General features: G+C 52.9%; 6 protein-coding genes across 6 annotated transcripts; 3 read left to right on the top strand and 3 right to left on the bottom strand.

Annotated features, from left to right (window-relative positions):
• Window positions 1-368: 368 nt before the first annotated feature.
• AYL99_11705 (hypothetical protein) lies at window positions 369-680 on the top strand (the record flags this gene model as incomplete). Its single annotated transcript, XM_018843210.1, has 1 exon — window positions 369-680. The coding sequence occupies one exon, from the start codon at window positions 369-371 to the stop codon at window positions 678-680; it is 312 nt and encodes a 103-aa protein (XP_018687537.1).
• A 3,137-nt stretch (window positions 681-3,817) lies between these two features.
• Window positions 3,818-4,627, top strand: AYL99_11704 (hypothetical protein; the record flags this gene model as incomplete). The annotated part of the gene is made up of 1 exon (XM_018843209.1): window positions 3,818-4,627. The coding sequence occupies one exon, from the start codon at window positions 3,818-3,820 to the stop codon at window positions 4,625-4,627; it is 810 nt and encodes a 269-aa protein (XP_018687536.1).
• A 273-nt stretch (window positions 4,628-4,900) lies between these two features.
• On the bottom strand, window positions 4,901-5,852 carry AYL99_11703 (hypothetical protein; the record flags this gene model as incomplete). The annotated part of the gene is made up of 2 exons (XM_018843208.1): window positions 4,901-5,408; window positions 5,719-5,852. 2 exons carry the CDS (start codon window positions 5,850-5,852, stop codon window positions 4,901-4,903), a joined length of 642 nt encoding a protein of 213 aa, XP_018687535.1.
• Window positions 5,853-8,294: 2,442 nt separating this feature from the next.
• Window positions 8,295-8,891, bottom strand: AYL99_11702 (hypothetical protein; the record flags this gene model as incomplete). Its single annotated transcript, XM_018843207.1, has 2 exons — window positions 8,295-8,468; window positions 8,559-8,891. The coding sequence occupies 2 exons, from the start codon at window positions 8,889-8,891 to the stop codon at window positions 8,295-8,297; spliced, it is 507 nt and encodes a 168-aa protein (XP_018687534.1).
• A 1,893-nt stretch (window positions 8,892-10,784) lies between these two features.
• Window positions 10,785-11,484, top strand: AYL99_11701 (hypothetical protein; the record flags this gene model as incomplete). Its single annotated transcript, XM_018843206.1, has 3 exons — window positions 10,785-10,865; window positions 10,914-11,355; window positions 11,480-11,484. The coding sequence occupies 3 exons, from the start codon at window positions 10,785-10,787 to the stop codon at window positions 11,482-11,484; spliced, it is 528 nt and encodes a 175-aa protein (XP_018687533.1).
• Window positions 11,485-15,713: 4,229 nt separating this feature from the next.
• AYL99_11700 (hypothetical protein) lies at window positions 15,714-16,600 on the bottom strand (the record flags this gene model as incomplete). Its single annotated transcript, XM_018843205.1, has 4 exons — window positions 15,714-16,168; window positions 16,222-16,353; window positions 16,417-16,474; window positions 16,529-16,600. The coding sequence occupies 4 exons, from the start codon at window positions 16,598-16,600 to the stop codon at window positions 15,714-15,716; spliced, it is 717 nt and encodes a 238-aa protein (XP_018687532.1).
• Window positions 16,601-19,175: the final 2,575 nt, after the last annotated feature.

Below are 19,175 nucleotides of genomic sequence, written 5' to 3'. Positions count from 1 at the left end.
TATATATATATAGCATGTCCACAAAAGAACACGCCCGGGTTCTCTGTGACATCAAAGCAAATGGGGCATTCATAAGCATCCGTTGCTTTCAGTCCTTCGACCACCTTGGCATCCAGGTGTTCTGCAATGCGAAGTAACGCATCCATATCCAACTGCGTACCTGGAAGTTGGATGAAGTCTTCGCCTGCAATCACAAGGGTCGGGTGACAGCAGTTCTGTCGCAGACATTTGATTTCGAAAGCATGGGAGATAGTCATGGTGAAAGCCCACCAGCTTATCCTCCAATTCACTTCGCCATTGCCTTGACAACCTGGATCGCCTTTTAGTGAACGACGGCGACGTCAGGCTCGACATCGAGGCCGACGGCCATGAAGGTCGTGGCTATCACGGCGCAGGACTTCCTGTTCAAGGTCCTTGTCAGTGGCAATCCATTGAGCGCAGACATCTTCCAATCGTTTCCGTTCAACGCCACAGTCATTCGGTTGATTCTGCACGTTCATCGTCTGATTCGTCTGATCTTGCATTTTGGAAGTAAGGCCTGCGACTTCCAGCTCCTTGAATTCATTGACCTGAGTGCGATCAAGCTCATTAGGACAGAGACGGTCGCCCGAGATCATCATCCCAGCTTCGGACATCAGCTAACATATCTCCACCGCAGGTACCGAGGCCTCCGGCACTGAGTCAATGTCGGCCATGTCACGTAATGTCAATGAGCATTTGCCGTTAGACCCATTGGACTCGGTTGACTCTGAAGTACCGTGGTCCTCAAATTCATCTCAGCACCGCCCATGAGTGCCAGCGGCACTTTCTTATTTCTTCGTTCGTCGAACCTCGAGCGAGCATGGCCAACGTGATTCCAGACATTCTTGACGGTGCTGTACCCAGTTCGCCTGACACCATCGGAGAGTTGCATACGACGCAGCGCCTCTCGAAATCGTGTGTGCTTGAATGTAGCGACCGGTGACTCGACGCATCAGCGTCAAGAGAAACTCCGCACCCAGGGGTTCGTTGACAAGGAGGCGCCAGCCCAAAGGGTACCTCAGGGGCCACAGGTTCTCCTTCGTCGTTCTTCTCCCATCTTAACGCCCAGGTCCAGTCATTGCCTACCCTAACAGTATAGGGTGTGCATCGGGGTTCGTTGAGATCTTGAGAGATATTTGCATTCGCCACAAGTACTGCAGGTTGCGGAGGTCCCTGTGTTTCAGTCTCTTGATCGTCCTCAGGTATGATAGTATATTCTCGTCCCTGCTCTTGAAGTTCTTGCGCATGAGGTTCTTCAGATCCCTCATCTTGTTGGGTCTTTTTTTGCCAAATCGAGCTCGAGCTCTATTGTTCGGAGGGGGGACACGGGAGGATTGTGAGCGGCGGGGAGGAGGCAGGAGAGGGCACGAGCTGGAGGAGCCAGGTATCGATGAGGCAACTCGAGAGACCGAATTCGCAGTGTGAGAGGATAACGGCTGCTGGCGCAAAGTACTTGTGTCTTTCAGGTTTTCGACGGATCATAGGACTGTGCTTTGTGCCAGGTGATTGGACGGCTGTTAGTTTTCAGAGCATCCAGCTGTCCGTGACGATTGTTGAGTAGAAAAGGCTTGGTTCAGGGGATTCTCTGCAGAAGAAGGCATCAAGCATGTGGAGGTCGTCGTCTCTTTCATTGCTTGACTCTTGCCGAGATGGCTGTCAATTACGCTTTGAGTTTCGAATGTTCATTCCGGTGCCTTGTAGGGACATGTCGACCAAGGCGTGTCAGGTCGTGGAAGAACAATGTGACCGCGAGAACCTCCGCGCCTGCATTACGTTGCTGCTCGGCTCGGCTGGCTAGGATCATCATGTCGTTTTGTATCCCGGCTCTTTCTGCGTCATAGGCTTGCCCCTAGGCACTCCCCAGAAAGGTTGTTCTCGGGGGGCCCGGCTGCTTTTCCATCCTCGGGGGACTGTGAAGGATTCGCACCGTCAGCAAGTGTGCTCGTCTGGGAGGAACGCGTGGAACATGTGCGTACAGCTGATGCAGGAGAGTAGATGCGATACCAGGCCTGCTGATTTGAAGGCATAATGAATGAATGATCGATCACCCTGCCGGGAAAAAAATGAAGTGGTGAGCTGTGAAGTTCGCAATCTGCGATGCGTAGTCTGCGGAGCGCAGAGCTGAGTGGCGATCAGGGTCTTTAAGGGCGCGATCACAGCTTCGGAGGTGACAGAATTGAGGAATAACGGTGCGATGATGAATGGACCGATGGACGAATCGATAAGTGATAATGAAGTGACGGATGACGGATGAGGGTGATGTGGATGGATGCTCGTGGTTCGTGTGGCTCAGTGAAAGCCGGTGTGTCAAGGCAGTCAAATTGAACTTGTTGGCTTGAGCGGGTTCGGGAAGAGCGCAGTGGTTCTTGGTTCGGTGCGATGGCATGCAAGTTGGGCGGAGTTCTGCTGAGCGTGCTGAGGCCGGGTGAATTGGACGGGTCTCAGAAAGTATGGTACCGGCACCCTGAGAGTGATTTCTGCTGTTCCAGGTTGCAGCGTGATAGCGCCTTTCTAGCCGACCGTGTATCAATGAGACATCCGGAAGATTGCGAAATGCGTTGCGTTGGGTCGAGGATGGATCAGTAACATGGATTAATGCGCCTATCCCCCGCCAGGCCGCGGCACATCCACGATGACTCTCATTGGCTGGTTGCCATCGCCGGTCCATCCCATGCAGAGACACCCACGAGAGGGGAAAAGCCCGACGACGAAGCAACTTGGCACATTCAACCTTGGGTGCATAGCGCCGAACAGCCTTCATGTGGCCCTCGATCATTGCCCAAGGATTAGGGGACACTCGGTTGACCTTTCTAGGTAATCCAACAGGACCAACGCCAGGGGTTGTAAGGACAAAAGCTAGAGATTTTAAGGACAAGGACAAACGAGGGGGATGAAAAAACCAACGAGGGGTTTGCAAGATATAGAAAACGGTGATCCGTGCGCAGACACACCAACGGACAGACTTAGTATAAATACCACTCGTACTCGTACTGGAGAGAGAAGTCTATTCCTTCTCTCACACTGCAAGTATACGATATCTCAAGGATAGCTCTAAATACTGACTCCATACGCATTCGACCCGCATTCCATTCGTCTCACGATTCCATTTGTCCAAAGATTCCACCCCAAGGGTCTTTCTGACACGAGACTGGTACGTCTGGTTTATTCAGAGTGGGAGTTGCACTGACACATAGTCAGGAGAAGCAGTTCAGTTGTAGTACGTGTGAGGAACCCGCCGAGAGGCCCGATGTCCATGTTTTGCGACCAGATGGATCGCGGCCGACTTATTCGACGTGTTCATGGATGCTGTTCCGACAATGGCGATTTCCGGTTCAACGGTGTTCAACGAGCGGGCCATCTTCGCTTCTACTTGCTGGCCATGGGCTCCAATCATCAACACACCGTTGAAGCGATCCTTGATGTTTCCTACTAGCCCGGCAACCGAAAAGTGTTGGATTCCATCCTGTATGATTGGGCGGGCGGGATCCGAGTTAGTTAGTTGTATTGCACATTCTTCGGGGAACCGGAAGTCTCTGGGGCTACGGAGATCGACCTGGAAGGGAGTTGCTGGTGGTCTGTGCCCGTCAGCATTTACCGCCGGGAGATACCATTGTATCAAATATTGAGCCTTGCTTCACAGAGAATAGATTGCCACTTATACTGAGACCTTCTATCCTTTATTGTTCCTCTTTCCAAGAGCCTGTAGCCTCTCAAAATGACCATGCATGGTCATTTGGACCATTGCTGTTGTTATTGGTTGTGGTGGTGTAGTCAGCCTAACAGCCAGAGCACCACCATGAAGGCGCGACCAATTTCCCCATTTCAACGCCAAAACAGCATGGGCCACGATTCCAAGCCAAATTCTCGATCCAGGTGCCCTGACCCAACATCAGCTCAGAAGACGTCTGGCCCCCGACAGGCCAAATTGTCGATGGCCGCCATGCTTTGTGTCACCGCGCAACCTGGTGCAAGGGGGCCTTATCCGCGCACGGACCATACCAGGAGATTGCAAGGGATGCAGAACCCCCTGATATGCACACAGACGTATCGACTCGGGCCGGGCATGCCAGCAACGGCTGTCACCATGGAAGGGTCTGGAATGGCCCGCGAAGGTATAAGTAAGACCCTCGCCCCTCTCCCAGGAGAGAAAATCCTTTTTCCTCTCATGTCTCAAGGGCAGCTTCACATCCGCAAGAGATACACATTCAACCCGCATTCTATTCGTCTGACCATTCCACCCCAACCAGCCTCTCTGATACCTACCCATATAGCACGTACTTCCACCAAACCATCTTCTCTTCGCACACACACAAGTCACCAAGCTCCAAGTCAAACGATGGCCTCCCCTGCTGAAGAACTCCAGGCAACCCTGCCCAACAATCTGACGGTCAAAACGCTCTCAGTGAAGGGTCGTCTCCCAACGTTTGCAACCAAGGTGTCGGACATCGAGGACCAAGAAATTTGCCAGCAGGTCTTCGACAAATACATCGCTTATTCCGACAAGCTTTGCGGTTATCGGGTCGACATGGGGGGTGGCTACATCTACATGTGCCAGGCCATCGTGGGAGAAGACAACTACGACATCCATCATGATCCTACCGCATAGCATACTGCAAATGGAGGAGAAGGTATGACAGAGAGGCGCGGCGGATAGGGGTGCAGACGTGGAGGATGGGGTAGGATAAACAACGGAGATAGTCACTGTCGCGCAATGAAAGTTGTTTACCAAAATTGCCTTTGATCAGGCCGCAAGTGCCATCCGCTGGTTTCCATCTTACATGTGTAGGCATTGAACCAACCCAGCGTAGACTGTAACCACGAGGTGAGCACGCACCCATTCCCCATCGCCCACTCACGCTGACCCTCCTGCTGCTCGTCATCACCCTCCTCGCCCAGCACCGCCAAACCCCTCGGAGCCGTCCAGAACGGAGGCGTAGACGTTGTGTGGTATAGCGAACGGTCCTGGGCCGATGCCCTCACCCGAGACGGTAATCTCCTGCTCCGCGCAGTCTTTGGCAACCTGCAGACCTTCGGCTACGACTAATCCTCCACCCAGCTCACCGTCGAAGGCAACTCGATCGAGGAGCGCCTCGGCGCAGCCTCCAAGGTGGTCATCGCGGAGTGCGGCTGGCACAACAGGGTCCGCCTCGTCTTCGCCTCTGACGGCCTGGCAACCAACTGGGCCAGCATCGTACACTAAGCGAAGATGGCCAGAGTGCTCCAATTCATTGCCAACTCGGTTGAGTAGATGAATAGTGTCGGCACGTAGACAGACCGCCAGCGTATCGATGTAAATACCTCCACCAGAGCCCCTTGCCACAGCGGAGCAGTACCAATGAGTAAGAGGTATTTCGGCCGAGGGTTCCTTTCTGCAGACTCTTTGTTCACTTGCATTTCAGCATGTGTCTCAGGCTTTGCCAAATTCAAGCTGATCCTGGTCGATGATGACTCGTTCCTCCCTCGTCTCTTGAGAACGGAGCTGGATCATTCAATGGGTTGACTGACCATGTATCTTCGACTGCTTGGATCGCCTCCAAAGGCGTCACGGCGCTCCAGCAGTCTGTGGCGAAACGATATGAATGCGAACTCCCCTCAATACCGCGCTTTGTCTCTTTACCGGGTCGATTGGCAGTGGGCTTGGAGGATCTCTATCGTGGCAGCCAAAGTGCTGATCAAGCTTGGGATGAAAGATCTAACCGCTGGTGCATGTCGTCGTCATTGATTTCTGCCAGTTTTGAGGGCCGAATGCCCTGGGTACTATGCCAGTTCAAAATGGCTTTCACACCGCGGATGTCCGCACTGACGGCGGGACGAAGGTACATGTTTCTCATGGTTATCGGAGTGGTCGGATCTTCGAGACCGGGATTTGTAGAGCATACCGGAACCGTTCCCCCGTCGGTACCCGTAGAGCTGATGAGGTGGTCGGTTCTTTGTCATGTTAAGTGAAAGAAGGCTGTTTGAGAGAATCAATGAAGAAACTGCTCCGGTAAAAGGTCCTCAAAGTTAGACTTGTTGGGTTTGCAGTCTTACCTGCCTGTTCCGGTGCTCAGACGAGGTGAGGTGAGCCATGTATCGGTTGTTCTCGCTGGAAACAGCTGGAAGATGAGGTGGAACATGGAGTCAGGAAGATGAAAAAAGATAAAAGTTGAAGACGCCACCAACGAGTTGGGTGTTCCTACACGAAGAGAATGAGACTGTTTGATAAAGATTTGATGTCGTGGTGGTGAAGTTGTTGATGGAGTTGTTGATGAAAGTTGAGTTGGTAGCTGGGGTGACGACGGGGTGGAATTGGCATCAAATCTCAGGTGATGGAATTGGAATTTAATCTTGGATTGACTTAACACCCTGTGTAGTGACCTGAATGAGAGACCGCCAGTGACGTAAGGACCTCCAACGACTTCATGAGGGAGGGCTTTGCTCTGGTTTCTCAGCTCATGTCATGATATGACCGCGCCTCGAAGGACTTTGCTTGTTTGTGTCCGACCGCCCTTCATCCACACACTGCCAGCCGAACTCCTCCCCCAACCCATTCCGTTACACCACCCATATATCAGTCAGATCAGCCCTCTTCCCCATGCCGGAATGTCTAATCCAATGCCAAAAAGAGTAAACAAGTAGGTACAGGATTGAAAGCAGACACCCTCGTTCTGCAAAAACATCCTGTACAGGCCTTACATATCTCGCTCGGACTTCCAACAAAAGGAGGACAGAATCCGGTGGCTGGCTGCAGTGTGATCATTTCCACCGTTTCTTTGAGAGGCCTCGTCACGATCTCGTTTTGCACATCAATCAATGGACCACGATGGCGCCGTCGCCTCGCCGCGGTCAAGCAGATGGTGCTTCACAATGTTCAAGTCCATCACTTTGTCTGGCTGTCCAGGCCCATGCCTCTTTCTTCTGACAAGCATCCCAGGCACTCGAAATATTTGGCCTCTCCCAAGAGGACGTTGTGACAGCAGTTCTTTCTTCAACACCCAAGAAGTCATTGCTTAAGGAATGCCCTTGCACACATGCTCAGTCAGAGTACGGCCGACAGACAGTTCCAGTATCCATTTACTCATCTCTTTCACTGTTTCGAAAGGACAGGACAAGACGAGAGAAGGCTTCGGGTCCGGGGCATTGTCGCTAGAGATACGGTGGAATATTTTTCATCTTCACGTCGCAGTTCGGCAGCTTGACCAGACCGTGTGGAAGGGGCGACACTGCTGTACGCAGTCGAACGCGGTACGATGCGGATGTATTTCGGTTCGGTGCATTGAAGTTTTCCAGCAGTCAATCTCAGCAACTGATTGTTGTGGAATCCCCCAGACGCCCGAATAACCAGCCAGGGGATTGAAAGGGCTCCCACTCTTGAAATGCAGTGGCCGCCACCAGGCCAACGTCTAGCGCGGCGCGAGTGCGCCGTGGTGGGTGAGAGGGTTTCTCGTCAGGCATGGGCGGTGAAGAGCCGCGGCGACGCGACGGAGAACGCAGCAGGAGTTTAGTGTTGGGCATTCTCAGAGGTAAGATTCCCCGACGGGAGACAGGCGGGTGGGCAGTGGGATAGGCACTGGAGGTCGCACGTTCTCGCATGATGAAGCGTGGGAGGAGCCGAGAGGCGAAAGGCGAAGGAATGAAATGGAATGCCCGATGCTGGGAAAAATACAGAGTAGGAAGCCGAGTGAGCAACGCCGAATACCAGATGCCAGATGGATAGAGAATGAAAACAAACAAAGTCCGTGCAACTAGGAATGTACAAATTTCGTGAAATTGCTACACCGCAAAAGGCGGAAAGTGTACCGCGGTAGACACGTGACCAGCACGGCCACGACTTGGGGGTGTTGATCAAGGAGTGATTTGAACAGGATGACCATTGACCAGAGGCGGTATCTGGTACTCTCCCTCTGTCTACGAGTGAGGGACTTGGATTTGGATTTGGGAAATGGATTTTGCTTATGGTACTAGAATCACGAACTTCAACCAACGCAATCGCACGTCAGATTGTGATCATGCCTTCGGGACGTTGGTCCAAGACTATCCACAGCCATGACTTTCCCAGCCGTCACCCCTATCCTCATCTACCGTTCAATGACTTCGCTTCGGCAGCCGGGAGTCCGTCTTTTATATTCGCTAGGGCAAAAGGCTCTCCTTGTGTCAGGATCTGGCCACCATCGTTCTCTCCTCCTAGCCCAATCTCGTCTCAGGTTATCTATACCGCCAGCACGTCGCGATATCATAGCCCGGGAGGAGCCTGCAACGGTCCGCGAGTGCCTTGGACGTGCGATGCCGGCTCTTCACGGGCCACGATACCACGCCCAAGCGCCCAAGCCGAGGGTGACGGAAAGACGGGCGTTCTGTAGGTACCCTGGAGTGTCGATAACAGCGCTCATGAAGGCAGCTTCAGCCATGGTCACAGGTTGGACGCTCATGTCTGTCAACACACCATCGTTCAGCTCTTCTCGTGATGCCTGTCCAGAGGATTGTCGATATCCGACCGCGTGGCTCGAGTTGGGGAGTTGGGGAGAGTGAGCTCAAAGTATAACCAAGGCCAAAGTCACCTTCACAATTTGGACCAGTATCACAATCAAATGTTGTCTCCCAGCTATAGGGATCGTCGGCCGACTCTTAAGGCCCGGGTTCTGTAACACCTCTGAACTCGAAGTCAGATTTGCACAGCTATTTTCCCCAAGGGTTCGATGGGCCTGGAGGTCCTGCTGCACCTGAAGTTGCACAGGGTCCTTGACGTCGGCCTGGAGGCAGTCCTGGTGGTAGTGGTGGAAGTGGCCCTCGGAGTGGTCTTGAAGGTGATCCTGCATCCTGAAGATGGCCTTGGAGGTGATCCTGGGAGCGGTCCTGGGAATTGCCTGCTGGGGCACTAGGAACGCCGCCATCGCCGCAAACAGAGTGTATAGGTATTGTAGCCAAGCAGGTGTGGCTTGCTGACAACCACAGAGACCTGACCCTGCGCTCGACTGACTGTAACCAATAGCTGCCGACTGGGTCTTCCCACGCCGACTTTGACTGCGAGGCTGACTTGTGCCTGTGATGCCACAGTTCCACCTTTTCTGCCCAACGCTAGCAGGGCCTTCAAGAGCTGAGGATTTCTCTGGGGCGAGGGCTTGGAGGGAGGAGAAGGGTTAGGTCGGACTGGGGGCAGTTTGAGAGGCCTGTGACTCAGTCAGCTTCGCCGTCCAGAACTCATCACACCGGGCTTTTTGAGGGAGGGTTGCGACAGACCAACTGGAAGTTAACGAAAGAACAGAGCGAGAGTGTTGAATGCACATCTATCTCATGTGGTGGTGATGAAGTTGTTGATGGAAGCTGACTTGGTAGCCGCGGTAACGGCGAGAAGTTGTCACAAAACTTTAAGCAAAACCACGTCACCTGCGTTTTCACCACCAATCAGCGACGTGGCTCTTCGTAGAAAGGCCGGCATGACCAGCTCAGCTGACGCTTCGTTCGAGTATAGGCGTCAATGTGATTGGAGGTCAGGAATGTCTCGCGCTCGCCCAAATTCCACAATCCATGATGGCTCAGCGGTACGAGGGCGCCCGTTCTGGAACACCCAGCCAAGTATGTGCGCAAACTGAATGCTCGCTCCGGAGGTCATGCGCTCATTTTATCACCGTCCCTGTCTCTGGCTCCGCTCTTGATTCGCCTTGGGAAGATTCTGGCCGCCATTGTCACTGAGCCAGTCTTGCTTTGGCACACCCACGCGCTCGTCACTGCTCTAGCTGTTCCGGACATCACGACTACTGCGAGATCGAGCACAACGAGTTCACGGACTGCATCAGGGAAATCACGGTGAAGAGCATGAGTTTGAGTTGGGCCATGGGCATCCGCAAGCCCGGCGTGCAGCTCGTCAGTCTCTAATATTTCGCCAGTTTCGCCCGGCAACTGAACAAATATGATTTCCATGAAATGCGACAGAACAACGACTAAACACCTAGAGTTCCGGCAGCACATCAATGAAATTCTAGACAATATTCAACGAGAGGCTCCGTCACCAAACTTGCCTCAAACCCGGATCGGAGAAGAGTACAATCGAAGAGCTAAGTTGATTGACAATTATCCCCAGATCATCAGGTCATCAGTACCCTGGAAGATCCCAGGTCCAAAAAACGATCGCGACAAGTGCTTGAGCTACCGGCAAGAACCTGTCGAGTCGGGCTAGCTTGACACTTGTAAGCGAAGTGCACATGGTTTATCCGGGCGCACGCGTTTCTTGTGGGAGGAGAGAGTGGGAGACCTGAGGGACATCGCAGAGCCCAGTCAGGTGGCTAGTCTGCTCCAAACGGGCAATCCTTAACTGAGATGCAACATTCCCCAATCGACAGAAAGCTGCTGTCTCACTCACCCAATGACCGGGATGTGATTCTTTTGAGACATGAAATGTGACAGTTGCAACCATTCGCCGCTACGTCGTCCTTAGCGTTGGTGCCAACTCCACAGGCCGGCTACGCAAGCCAATCCAAGAAGAGATGGTACATGTTTGATCAATCATGAGGCGGTGGATTGACAGACGCCAGGTATTGCTTCGTCCAATGTCTTTGGGTGTAGGGACCCTCATCCGCCATCCCCGCCTGTCCCCCTATCTGTCAGTCACCCAGCCCTCTCGGTCCGCTCTCCTGATGCGGCGGAGGGACGATGAAAGTTGAGGTTGTACTATAATGGAGAGGATTTGGAAGCCCGTTGGCTTTCATCTGCTGCATCTGCCGCTCCTGCTTCATTCCCTCCTTCGTCCGCCTTGCTCGACTCGGCCTCATCCGAGAGGAAGGAAAAAGATGAGCTCGCCAGAACAGCCACCGTATCTACGTATCATCATGTTGGGAGACGATGTAGCTACCCAGGCGTTGAACTATCGAGTAAGACTCTATTATCCTGTCGAATATACATACTCACTCCACGAACAGTTCGAAACAATCAATCGCATCGACCAACCTCTCAATTCTCCGACGGGAGATGTACTGAGATCTATTCAAATCGGAACCGAAGGACTCGCAACGGAAATGGTGATCGAACTGTGGAACAGAGGGGGTTTCGACATGCCCAATATTCTCAATTACTATTGTTCACAAGGGGAGGCGTTCCTGGTCGTCTTCAATCTGTGCCGCAGAAAGAGTGTCAATGCCATCACGAAATACACGTCTGCGATTGAGCAGGCGGGTCGAGGGCAGTGTCCGATAGCACTGGTGGGAGTGTGCAAGCCTAACCAGATAGCCGTGGTGATGGAGCAGGAAGCTATGGAGCTAGCTGCGCAGATGGGACTTCCAATCTTCTTTGTCCGGAGGAGGAGTTTCGAACAAGTCATGGCACCGTTTGTCCACCTGAGTCGACGACGTCTCCGGCAGACCAGTTCGTGTGTCGTGAACCTCTTGCCACGGGCTCGTTGGTGGCTTCGTTGGGCTACCTGTTTCGGGTGTAGGAAGTCCAAAAAGTTGTGATGTTGATCTAGAGCCTCGCTCAGCGCAGATACCAGTCTAGACGGGTCTAAACCCTGTTGATTTTGATTATTTTGATCATAGCAGCTCTTTAGCCCTCGTCCTTGTTCTGTCACCAAGAAATCTCGATATGTTGGCCGCATCGGTGACATAATCCTCCATCCTCGGTTCGCGCTGTTCAGCAGATTGACATCAAAACAGCGTTTCCTTGAGCCCAAGTACTGCTCGAACATATTCCATTTCTCTTCGGAGGATGAACCGACAGAGAGCCTGGTCATCGCCATCACTGAGGAGGTTGTCCTCAGCCAGCGGTTATGGGCCCGCACTATTGCGCCCGCTGCCACCTGCGACGTCCATCCCAAGAGCGTCGTTTTTCTCGCGAACACGAATGCTCGTCGAGCGATGAAGACTCGATACACAAAGAGAGTAGCACGTACCTGTTGATGATGCGGCACAGATGCTTCTTGCCCGGCTGGACATGCTCCAAAGCTTGCCCTCTGAGGATCAGCGGCATACAGCGTAAACAGTGTCCACGCAATGCTTTGGGTCAGACCTCTTGCCTTTTGTACTGGATACAACTGAGCAATCGTTGGTGGTTCTCCGCTTGGGACCAAGCCGAAGGTATAGCCACAGACCACGTGGGATAGACACCGGTCAGAAGCCCGGGAGGAGAGACTGCTCTCAATGACGATGGTGGAGGAGGAAGTGGTTTTAGCGCACCAGTTCGTATCGGTTCAGAAATATAGAGATTGAATCTCGTCCTACCCAGTGCTTGCAGTCGAGCAGAATGACGGATTGGCAGAGACATGAGCAGCAAGTAGTCCTATTTCCATACAATTGACATTTGCCCTGTGATTGTCAGGGTTGAGGAAGAGTTCTGCAACTAACTAGCCAACCTAGTGACAAGGAGGATAGATCTGACGAGAGGAAAGAAGAAAGAAGAGTCGTCTTCCTCGCTCCTTATATCGTACGCCCTTAGGAAGGGGGTTTCGGATATTGTCTCTCCCCATTGCTCCCTTGTCTCTCCTCCTTGCCTATATCGTTCCTCTGTTGTGTCGTGCTCCCTTGCCTGCTGGAAACCAACCTCCGAGTAATTTCCTTCTTCACTCTCCCTTAACTTGGCCGGTACAAATTCATCTTCGTCTGTACGTTGAGAAATCTATCCGAAATCTACGGGAAGCGTGACAACTCAGGACTCCACATGCCTCCGCCAGCTTTTCCCACGCGGTGTACGCGTGCTCCGACGGGGGTCGACAGGGTTCAACGCCGACGGCGGCAAATCGTCCCGAAGGTCTCCTCCGTCTAACAGCACGCGGCCTCACATACGTCGACCCGAGGTGAGGCGATCTGCAGCACGGGAAGGCTTCATACATGGACAGAAAAGTATCAGGATCCCAGTATTTGGCAAATTCAGCAGATTTTCCGTCTTCATTCTTTCATCCAAGGGGTGATAAGCCGTGTATAACATACTTCCATAGCCCGTTCAGTACTGGAGTCCCAGCAGCTCATGGTCGTTAGCCTCGTGGTCGTAGAGTGTAGTCTGTGCCAATTCAAATGCCGGCTGGTGGGAAGGGAAGAACCAGTATGTATTGTGAATCGGTGTGAAAAGCTAGCCGATTAATTTAGTACTTATTCAACACTTGAGTCAAGGAAAAACACACCAGATTTGGGGTGGGAGGTGATTGCAGGATCTGTGAAACCACTAGGGCGGAGCAAACCTACAGTGAGTGAGATTTCCGGGGAACATTTCCTTCACAGATCCCAAATTCTCAATCTTTGAATTCATCACTAACCTCAAAATCGGGTGTGCACACAAGTCCCGAAGTTGTAATCTCCTCTATTTGAGAAGTTGTCCTTGACGCCACGTGGCGCGGGGATTATGCCCTCACTTTCATCTCGTGGTCCTGGACGAGCTCTGTTGTATGTTAACCCGAGGAACTTCCCAATTCTGCCCCGGTTATTGTGTTCTTGATGAGAGCTGTACAGCCCAACCTGCTGCGGCCGACGCTGTGCTGCCGACAATCGATCAGATCAGATCCACGCCGTGCCGCGCCGACAGACTGCGGACGGACGGACGGATGCGCGGCCTCCCTCCGAGCGAGCAAGCAGAAAGAGACAGACGGACACACAGGCTGCGGATGGATGGCTGGATGGATCTTCTCTTCCCCTCCCTCCCCCCCACCGCGCAGAACGAGACGAGGCTGCACTACGACCGCCGTTGCCTCCCTCTCCTCCCCTCCCCCGACCGACCAACCGCCGGCAATGCATCTCACGCCCGACCACCGGCCATGCAACACGCACCGGCCAGCCAGCGCCACGCAATTCCTGCCGTAAACACCATGCACGCACGAAGTACGTTGATCCAGCACCACCGGCGTCCGACGTCCAGTCAGACTCGGACGCTGCGGCGATACTTTGGATGACTGGTTGATTCCCTGTCAGCTAACAGCAGGGCGGACGATGGACGGATGGAGGGGTTGCTACTGCGGATAGACGAAAAACTCCTCTTCGGGGAGGGAGCTGATGATGAGAGTGGTGCGTGAGGGTGATTATAAGCATAAGTGTGAAAACATCCTTCCCACACTACGCTTGCTTACTTCCTTACGTGCCATGTATACACAGACAGATACACACACATGCCTGAGCACGAGCACAAACCCATCGGGGTATATTGTGGCTTCATCCAACCACCTATTGGATATGTTCGATGCCGATATCGGTGCGCTTTCCATTTATCACGGCGCAAGCTGGAACAGGAAGAATCACTGTGGTGTAATTGTAATATGAATTCTGAGACAGAAGGAGTCTAACTACTGTGGCTGGGACAGCACGAAGATAAAAGGGTGCGCGTAGCTTTGTTTGGAGAAGCAACATTGTGCCAGGCGTGCTGACCGTGAGACCCTTAGGGATGAGACAAAGACCCTGAGTGACCTCCGGGGCCACCTTCAAGAGGTCCTTGCGATGGTCTAATACCTCCGAATACGAGGGATAAACGCAGTGTTGTACTCTTAGGACATCACTAACGATTTGCCTGATTTGCATTATGAACCAGGCTGGAAATTTCTAGCCGGTGTCCTTGTCGTCCCTCAGTCAACCGGTGGCAACGAATTTACTGCCTTCTTTCGCAAGGGCGTGCTACAAGAAGCTAAACGAGCTTGCCCCCGCCACGAAAAATCCATTAGTGAAGGTCCTGAAGACTGCCTTAGACCCCTAACAAGCTTCAAAGCGTGGAGCGAGACCATCGCAGGTCGAGACTGGACAGACGAAGGAATAGAGACCGCATCCTGCCTCTATTTCGTCTACGGCAAATTTATCGATGTCTAGCCCCAGGAAGCCGCCCTCCAAAACAGCGCACTGACTCTACTTCTGCTGGCGAATTCGACCCATAAAGCCCGCACCCGGCTGAACGTGACCACCAACTTGTCCGCACACACACACACAAATGTACACGGACACGGTCCCAGTCAGGATGAGGGAATCAATCAATCCCAATCCCACGCCCGTCCCTCCACCCTCCGAGCGCGCGAGAACAACAAGCTTGCGACGAACAAACAAACAACTGGTGACGCTGATGCAGATGGCGAATGAAGAAAGAGCCTTGGTGTTACTCTCCCAGATCCTCCAGGTGCATACCCCATAAGCGATGGCTAGCTGGCTGGGGGGGTCGCGGGCCCCGGCGGCGGGGGTTGGTTAGATAGCTACTGGGGCCCCAACTAGAAGCAAGGGAGCAGCGTCGCGCAAAACCCCCCATAAGGAGGAAGCACTCACTCCCTCCACCTGTTCTAACATGGTGGAATAATGTCGTGCAAGATAGATACTCTTTGTCTCTGTCCATTCCATTCCCATGTATTTCCTTCCAAATAATACTGATACTGTCCGTGCCACTCAACTCAACAAAGATTCAGAGTCGATTCGCTCACTTTTTAGAATTCTTTGAACTCCTTGAACCCACACCGTGTACTCCGTGTATCATTCGTTTGATATTGATGTTAACACTGAAACTATGGATGGAAAACGGAGTCCAATTTCCATTGCCCTACCCTAGTTGTAGACTTGCTCCATCCTCATAATTTTGCAGATCTGTGCCTCGACCCTCGGTAGTTTACCTCATCCAATCCAGCATACTGCTTTCCAGCGCCTGTCCGTGGCTCCCATAATGCAAAGCCATCTCTCAATAGCTTGATATTGACTGGTGATAACTCCATCATGGTCTTCCGTAGTATCTGCAAGACTGCTCTCGTGTTCCAAGCTTGCAGCTCGTTCTTCGCCACGTCAATTCGCGTTCACACTGGACTCAAGATCTGGGTCGATCAAAGACAAGTCGGTCTGATTCTGGGGAGACGAGCTGCTGAGATAGTAGTGAAGCCTCTCATAGAAGTCCTCACTCGTACCGCCACCAGGTTCAGCTTGGACGAATCCATACTCGGGGTGGGAGTCTGTCGCAGGATTTGCGGGCGCGTAGTGTATAGTGATCTGAGGAGGATATGACGTCTCTTCTGCTGCTGCGGTTGCAAGGGCTTCCAAGGCGGGAGCAGCGACCTTCTCGACCATGTCTGAGGGGGTGGAAGTTCGAGCAAAAGGAGGCGTGATGGCACTTGCATGTTCTATGTATGGGTGGGGAGCAGCGACCTGCTGGACCATGTCTGAGTTGCTGGAAGTTCGAGAAAGAGGAGGCGTGACGGCATTTGCATCTTCTGCGCATGGGTTGGTAATGTAGACCCAAGTCACTGAAGAGGCAGTCAATCTCGTCGTCAAAGACGCTGGGGGTCAGGATACAGACATTGCTGGGGCACAGGGAGAAACGCCATGAGATGTTCTTCACTGTACGTTTGGCTCTTCTTGAAGTAGCTGTGGAAAGGGTGTTTCTCGCTACTATTGCTAATACCCGAGTTCTGCTGGTGTCGGAATGGGACTGTGTCATGAGTGTCAGTTCATTTGAGGTTTGCTTCAACGGGGCTGTGACAGGGCAACTCACGATCGGAGCGGACACATTCACGGTGTCCCCTCTGACAGTTTGCGCAGTTCGGCTGGGCCTTGAGTTTCACAGATCAATCATTGTCAGCCGCGAGGAATGAGGCGGGATTTACCTCGTCGCATCTGATCTTGCGTGCGCGGCAGGTCAGGCACCCTGTACGACTCCTCGTATTCGCGGAAGACATCGCCGCTCGATCGCTCGATTTGCGTTGCTGTCTGTAAGACACTGGCAGGTTTCCCGACGATGAATACGATTTTTTTGAAACGGGCGGAGGTCGCCGCCGCGGTGGCTAGCGCAGTCGGATGAAGGTAGAGCCGGTGTTATCTTGGCATCCTGTGACGTGAGCACTTTTGTGAGCTACCATCACGTGGTAAGGCGGAATGATGGGAGCGCAGGGGGCTCGCTACTGCTCTGTCTCTTCGGAGAGTAGAGGAGAGCATTATTCCTTGCTGTTTGGTGTTGATATGCATCTCGTTTCAGCGCCTAACTGCGTGCCTGCCTCCATGGCTCCCTGCCTGCCGTGCCTCGCCTCGCCTCGCCTCACCGTTTACACGTACCCCGGCCTGACGCGACCCGACCTCCTGCTCCGCCTGAGTGTGAGCGTGCCCGTGGCCGTGACCATGTATGGGCGACTGGCCGCCAACCGCCTAGAGATCTATCTAGCCGGCTGGGTGGCTGGTTGACTGGTTGGTTAGTGTGCCATAATCGTCTATCATCCCGTGCGCGGCGGGAAAGGAAGGGGAAGGGAAGGGATGGAGATGGGCGATAACAACGACAACAGCGCCGTGTTTGCTCTTTTGTTTGTGTGCTTCTTCTTCTTCTTCTTCTTCTTCTCCACACACCAGCTAGCCAGCACGTCCAGCGTGTCCGACTCGGCCATGCGGCCATGAGGAGGCACGTGAAAGGAAGAGAAAAGAAAGTAAAAGGGAAGGAGAAGGGAGATGGGATGGGCAACGACAATGACAGCAACACTCGGTTCGTTTTTTCATTTGCGTGTTTACATTCTTCTTCTTCCTGTCCTTCCGCTTCTTCTTCGTCGTGTCATTGTCTTGCACACATCTGCACCTCCAGCACATCTCGATTCGGCTAGGAGACCATGAGGAAGGACATCAAGCGCCCATTCACGTGTACAGATGGGGCCGTTGAGGTGGACGGGTCCGTTGACGGCGGCTTTCTTTGCCAGGGAACTTACACACATACACACAAACGCGAGAACAACCACTGTGTGGGCACCAAACGAATACAGAAACAATTGGTCAGTGGCTGGATGGATGGACAGACGGGGGCCCAGAGGAAGCAGGAGTGCGAGCCGCAACGGTCCCAGCCCAGTCCGTTACGCGAGAGACGGAATCACTCACTGCCTCAACATAGATTCAGATTCGATCCCCCTCGCTTGGTCCCTGTTGAATTCGAATTCCTTGACCTAACTCCGTGTACTTCGTTCGCGTATCTGTATATATATCGTTTGAGTTTGATATTGATACTCACATTGTTTGACTCGTCCGTGTTGGAAACCGAATTCGAATTCGCACAGACCTCACCTGACGTGCACTCGGCCGTTCTCCAAAGGTCTTGCTTCGTCGTCCTTATTTCCCAGATCCTGATTTGTTAAACAATCTTTCCTCAAATCCGCCTAAATCTGGTGTGGAAGAAGAAGTGCGCTCAATCGCCAAATGCGCCACCACAGTGATTATTCCCTACCAAATGAGTTGCCATAGTGATTGTTGACTGCCAGATACGTCACCCTAGTGATTATTTCACAGATCACAAATTCTTGATCTATGACATCATTACGTCCTCCTCCCCAACACATTTCCCGGCAGCGCAGGGCAGAGCAGAAACCTCACTGCCACCACCGCCGCCGCCTCTTTGAAGAGATGAGGAGAGCAGAGCATTATTCCTTTGGTTTGGGTGTTGATGATATCTCGTTTCCGCGCCAGCCTATCTGCCGTCCCTCGCCTGGCCTCGCTGCCGTTTACACCCACGCACGCATGCACGCACATCGAGCTGACCTACCCTGCCCTGCCTTGCCTTGCCCTACCCTGCTGCCCTCCTCCTCTGCCGCCGCTGCCGCCGTCTGGCCGAGACCCCGACCGTGACCACGGAGCCGCCTCCAGGTCTAGGACCGGCAGGCGTCGCCAAGTCGATTCCAGATCGTATTCGATGTATTATCCGGGTTCCTTTGGTGCGGGGTGAGACTTGGAAGCTGTTCACTGAGCACGAAATCTGCTTGAGTGGCGAATGGCGGCTCGCTAGCGATCCAGATTTTGGTGCGATTTTGATATCGACACGACCCTTGGATATCGCCAAATCAATTTCAAACAATACCATACACATTGTCCGAAGGTCCTTGGCACCAGATGAGACCCAGTAACTATGTCTTAAGCAGGGAGGTCACTTCAAGCGTCTGTAGTGGCTCGCTGTCGAACGGGGTTTTTCCCATGTTGTGCCCACGAGTTGACCTTGGGATATTACCAGTTCAAGTTCACACACATTTACTGCATTGTCCGACCCTGTCCCATATGGCATAAGACTCGACAATCGTTTTGCCGCGCGGAAGAAGTTCCATGATCGAAATTATCACCGTCTCTCGAACCGGTTTTTAAAATGGGAGCTCAACCCCAATCAAACTCAACAACCATAATATCTCACAAGTTCATACTCTAGGCGCAGCTAGAGACATCAAATTATGTCCTCGGAGGACATGTGAAAGAGATCTATATGCAATGTTACACGTTTGCCATCGGTTTCAACGCCAA

This window comes from Fonsecaea erecta (genome assembly GCF_001651985.1).
Source record: "Fonsecaea erecta strain CBS 125763 chromosome Unknown Scaff15, whole genome shotgun sequence".
Lineage (NCBI taxonomy): Eukaryota > Fungi > Ascomycota > Eurotiomycetes > Chaetothyriales > Herpotrichiellaceae > Fonsecaea > Fonsecaea erecta.
This window is presented reverse-complemented; position numbering and strand designations above follow the sequence as displayed.